The 6,000-nt window shown below is 39.2% G+C and overlaps 1 protein-coding gene across 2 annotated transcripts in view; it reads left to right on the top strand.

The window, feature by feature from the left end:
• SMAP2 (small ArfGAP2) overlaps positions 1-6,000 on the top strand; it is an 89,526-nt gene that overhangs the window by 60,261 nt on the left and 23,265 nt on the right. For both annotated transcript variants that reach the window (XM_006867589.1, XM_006867590.1), the window contains exon 2: positions 5,226-5,359. In XM_006867589.1, the coding sequence (XP_006867651.1) occupies positions 5,226-5,359 (134 nt within the window). The remainder of the gene's footprint in view (positions 1-5,225; positions 5,360-6,000) is intronic.

The raw sequence follows: 6,000 nt of genomic DNA on the forward strand, positions 1-6,000 counted from the left end.
AGAATGCAGAAATCATTGGACAATATCATTAATATCACATGCAAGTAAAATTTTACTAAAGATAATACAAAAATGGCTGCAACCATATTTTGACAGAACTTCCAGGGGTTCAAGCTGGATTTAAAAGAGGATGTGAAATAAGAGATTAACATTGCTGACATCAGATGGATCTTGGCTGGAAGCAGAGAATACCAGAAAATTTGTTAACATGTGCCTTATTGACTTTGCAAAGACTTTCAGTTGTGTGTTTATGACAAGGTATGGACAACATTGCAAAGAATGAATATTCCGGAACACTTACTTATGCTCATGAGGTATGGGTTGCATCTCAATGTAAAGAAAACAAAAATCCTCACCACTGGACCAATAAACAACATTCTTATCAATGGAGAAAAGATTAAAGTTGCCCAAGACTTCATTTTTCTTGAATCAACCACCAATACTCATGGAAGCAGCAATTAAGAAATCAAACGACGTATTGCACTAGGCAAATCTGCTGCGCACGTAACACCTCTTTAAAGTGTTGAAGAGCAAAGGTGTCAATTTGAGGACTAAGATGCGCCTGACCCAAGCCATGGTATTTTCAATAACCTCATATGCATGAGAAAGTTAGACGATGTATGATGAAGTCCATAAAAGAATTGGTGCATTTGAGTTATGGTGTTGAAGGAGAATATTAAAAGTACCTTGAACTGTCAAAAGAACAAACAGATCTCTGTTAGAAGAAGTATAGCCAGAATGCTCCTTGGAAGCCAGGATGGCCAGACTTCATTTCTCACACTTCGAACATATCAGAAGGGACTGGTCCCTGGAGAAGGACATTATGCTCGGTAAAGTGGAGGGTCAGCGATAAAGAGGAAGACCCTCAATGAGATGGATCAGCACAATGGCAGCAGCAGTGGGCTGAAGTGTAACAACGAATGTGAGGATGGTGCAGGACCAGGCAGTGTTTTATTCTGTTGTGCGTAGAGTCTCTATGTGTCAGTACTGACTCAATGGCAGCTAACAACAACAACAACTGTGTAGTGCAGAAGTCCTAGTGTAGTGCTGTAGGATACACGTTGGAACGCAATGTCAGCGGTTCAAACTCACCAGCCACTCTTTGGAAACCTGCTACAGGATTGCTATGAATTGGAACAGACTCTACAGCACTTAACAACAACAACAACAATGGAATACTGGAGTCCACTGTAGAATAAGCACTAGACAGCTAACCACAAGGCAGCAGGTCAAGCCTACCAGCCACTCCTCGAAAACCCTATACAGGGTCACTATGAGTTGGAACCAACTCAACTGCCCTTAACAATAACACAACATGTTCTTAGGCACTGTGAGGTGGATGGATATTGTGCAAATTTTATAAGTAGGAAACTGAGGCTTAGAAAGTTTAAGTAGCTCTCTAAAAGTCACACAAGGAGCGCTGGTAGCGTAGTGGTTACGAATTGGGCTGTGAACCGCAAGGTCAGCAGTTTGAAACGACCAGCTGTTCTGCGGGAGAAAGATGAGGTGTTCTGTTCCCATAAAAATATACAGCCTCAGAAACCCTGTACAGGGGTCGCTATGACTCCATGGTACTTAACAACAACAAAGGTCACACAGCTTGATAGAGCTGCAGTTCAAACCTATCTTTTCTGGCTCCAAAACCTATCCTTTTAGTAACTATACTGTTTTCCCACATTTCCAGCCACAAAGTAACTTTAGTCTCTTGTGTTTTTCTCTTCTCCAATTTTAGAATCTTTCATGGAGCATGCCATTATTGACTAAGAAACCCTGTGGCTCAGAACTAAGAGACCAAGTATCTGAGCTAGTATCTGAGCTAGCACTGTCACTGTTTCACTGGAGAAAAGTTGTAGGAGGGATGGCAGAGGTGGAGGCAGAGCTCCATCTGCCCTGGGCTTCCCAGGAGACTGTTGTTGTCTGTATTTCTGTTCTGAGACCTTGTAAGTGGCTCCAGATCCCTGAGCTTAGTCTTTTATAGTCAGTCATCAGATGCAAAAGTCATTACTATGGAGTCAATTCTGACTCCTATTAGCCCTACAGACAGTCCAAGATGGTAAATCATGAAGGAAGCAGACTGCTACACCTTTCTCCTGTGGAGCAGCTGGTAGGTTCGAACCTCTGACCTTCTGGTTAGCAGCCAAGCACTTAACCACTGAGTTACCAGGAATGGAATCCAGAGCAACTCCAGTTGTGACAGTGTTTTAGATGACTGGTGATTGCCATCTCTGGATTTAGGGCCAGGAAGTAAACAGGATAGCATTCCATAACTAACTTTCAGTTAATGTTTTGTCTTCTGACTTTGTTAAGAAACCAACACATTGTAGTGATCTTACCATGAGGTCTAGACTTGTGGTGCTGCAGGATAACGCACTGGATCGCAAGGTTGGTTTGAACTGCAAGGTCAGCAGTTCAAACTCACTAGGCACTCTTCAGAAATCCTATACAGGGTCACTGGGAGTTGGAATCAACTCAACAGCACTTAATAACAACATAAACTATAGAATCTACAACAAAGGAAAACTAGAGCAAAGGAAAAATGAATTTGAAACATTTATTTAACTTTTGACCCTATTTTTAGTCCCATATAATATAGATCTTATCAGAACTCCTTTAAGAAAACTGTTGTTGTTTTTGTTAAGAGTTGTTGAATCTATTCTGACCCAGTGCTACCCAGTATAGTATTTCTGAGGAGTGGCTGGTGGGTTTGAACTGCCAACCTTGTGGTTCAAACTGACCTTGAACCACATTATCCTGCAGCACTACACCAGGACTCCTTATGAAAACTGTAACCTAATAATGCATAATACTCTAAGAAGCCTCATTCACATCTGTTTAGGTTTTTCATTTTGTGTTTATATAGCTCTCCACCACCTGAAGCAAATGTGTGAGTCACATGTGTATGTTTTAGCTATATAGCTGAAGTACTGTGCAAGTGTGTTTTCTATGGCATTGGAGGTACTGATGATCTTTTTAAAAGAGACATTTGAGCCCATCAAGATAGTAGCAATAAGAAGGTATGGGGTAAAGTCTCAGGCAAAGAACACCACCTGGTGGTTATAAGGAGGATTTAAGTATTCTGTGTTTGTAGTTTATTTTGCCACAGAATATGAGTGTACCTTTGTCCCCAAAAATTACATTTTCACTTTTAATAATATTGGTGAATTCAGATTTCTGTGAATGATTTCCTGGCATATGGCTGTAACATTCCTTCTTAAAACAACTGTCAAAACTTCAGTTTAAATAAACAACTGTCTTTGTCTGCAAGAGGTGAAGTCTCATACTCTTTGTTGTTCCAAACTCAGGCTTTGTTTGTGCAGAAAACCAATGTATGCCTTAGCCATCTTTATTGCAACTTTTACCTGTGACAGCATGCTTACTTTATGGGGTGAGTTTCTGCTAGTAGAATGCTGGAGAAAAATGTTTCTAGTTTTCAGTTAAGTTTTTGTCAGGGATCATATTTTAAAAGTAAGTTACTTTACCTTTAGAAGAATTAAAAAGAATAATTTCATACTATCCTAGAGTGCTTATTAAGATGAGCAGAGTTGACAATGAACATCTTTTTTATTTAGCCATCTTGAATCTAGATAATTCTGTAGTTGAGTAAAGTAAGGACATCAGCCCAAGGGGAAAGGATCCTGATTAATCTGGATGCATATTTTATAAGTCTGGGGGGCAGGGAGGGTAAGCAGAGTTTTAAATTTCAGGTTGAGCCTTGGCTGGCATGGCCTGGCTATATCTTTTTTCCTGATAGGAAAATGGAATCTAAGCCACTATCATTGAAGTTTCTTGAGAGAGGGGTGTTCCTATTAAAGTGTTAGGCAAAATAGAATGGGACATGGTTTTGCACAGTTCTTCTGGTTTGGTTTTGTTTTTAATATGAATAAGAGAGTATTATAACATTTGGGTTTCAAAGCTCATATTTTCAGGAACTGTAAAAACTGAAACATGTAGGTGGCAAAAACATGAAAACCTCTGACATTACTAAACACCTTGAGGGAATAAGTTGTGAGGCCTCCAGACTCCATACCATAGTCTTGAGGGACAACAAGACTAGTTGACAACATAGTTGACAAAGGCAGTATTCTACATCATACTTTGATGAGTAACAATGGGAATCTTAAAAGCTCATGAGTGGCCATCTAAGCTATAATTATTGATCATTCCCTATCTGGAGGAAAGAAGAGTGAAGAAAATCAAAGACGCTTGGAAACCAGTAGTCCAGTGGACTAATGGACCAAGTGAACATCAGTCTCTAAGACCCTGAGACCAGAAGAACTAAGTGGTGCCCACCTACCCTGACCAAATGCTCTGAAAGGGATCACATTTATAAAGTCCTGGATAGAATGGGAGAAAATGTGGATCAGAACTTAAATTCACAAAAAAGATCAGGTTTATTGACTAGATAGACTGGTGGAACCCTGAGTCTATGGCCCTTGGTCACCCTTCAGGTCTAGAACTGAACTCACCCCATAGCTCAATTTTCAGCCAAGTGATAGATACATACATAGGGGGATATGCATACCATAAAATGGTCAACCATTAGAGATTAAAAGGGCAACAAGTATCTAAAGGCAACATTCAGAAGGATTGAGAAATCAGGAGGAATAGACAGGGGAAACACAGGGAGGAAATGGGTGAGTTAAGTGATGTTACATTGAGGAGTTACAATCATTGAGATGCAATGCAGATTTATTGAATGTAAAACAGATGATCTCCTTTGTAAACCTTCACTCAATTCATAATAAAAAAATTTTTTTAAACTACAAAAAAAATTTGTTCCACATACAAAAGCCCACAGTATATGGTTCCATTTATATGAAATGACCTGTTAGAATAGATAACATCTGTAGAGAACACACTTTGTGGTTAGCAGGAGCTGCAGAGGGTTGGGAGGAAATAGAGAGTACCTGTTAACAGGTACAGACTTTCTTTTTGGGGTCATGAAAATGTTCTGGAATTAGATAGTGGTGTTGTTTGTATACTGTATGGATATAATTTTAAAAACATTTTTTTTTTTAAATGAAAGCTGCTTGTGGAGGAATGAACAAAATCAATACAAAGGAGAGTGTGGTAAAATTCTGTCTCTTAAGTTCTCGCAGAAATGTTATCTGATAATCTTTTCACTTGGTGTTTCCTGCCATGCAAGGTAAGCAGGTAGTAGTACAGCTTGGGCCTGGAATATTATCATAATGTATACTTGACTGCTATGTTCTTGAACTTTACAGGACCACGATGGGCCTCCTGGAACATTGGTGTCTTCATCTGTATTCGATGTGCTGGAATCCACAGGAATCTGGGCGTGCACATATCCAGGGTAAAATCAGTTAACCTCGACCAGTGGACTCAAGAACAGATCCAGGTACTGGGATAACCGAGATCAGCTGTGTTTTCATGTAAAAGTAATTCTGAATGAATTTCAGTACAGTCAGAGTCAAAGGTGAAGATAAAGGAACATTTAGCTGTGAAATGCTTAGTGAAAGACTTTAATGTCTTCGTTAGTTAAGATGTGAGTTATTCTACTGATATTTTACCTTCATCAAAATATAGTGTATAGTCTACTACATGTACTTATGAAGATATTAAGTAAAATCTTTGGATCATTTTCTAAGACCTATAGCTTTTTACAGACTTAACATTTTTAGTTTTAGATATTCACACACACACACACACACACACACACACACAAAACACCCAAAAAACCCCTCTTACATTATAATTTATAATAATATTTTATTGCTAAAATACATATATAAATCACATATCTTACTTGCTGTTATATTGGTAGACTGGGAGTCAGTCACTACGCTAATGGGTGAATTCAACTTGCCTAAAATCTGGATTTTAGGCCACCACACTCGTCTGTCGTGCTGTGGTGGTTTGAGTTGCTGTGATTCTGAGGGCTCTGCCATCGGTATTTTAAATAACCAGCAGGGTCACCCATGGTGGACAGGTTTCAGATGAGCTTCCAAACAAAGACAGACTAGGAAGAATAATGAACTA

This window comes from Chrysochloris asiatica, unplaced genomic scaffold (assembly GCF_000296735.1).
Source record: "Chrysochloris asiatica unplaced genomic scaffold, ChrAsi1.0 scaffold00106, whole genome shotgun sequence".
Lineage (NCBI taxonomy): Eukaryota > Metazoa > Chordata > Mammalia > Afrosoricida > Chrysochloridae > Chrysochloris > Chrysochloris asiatica.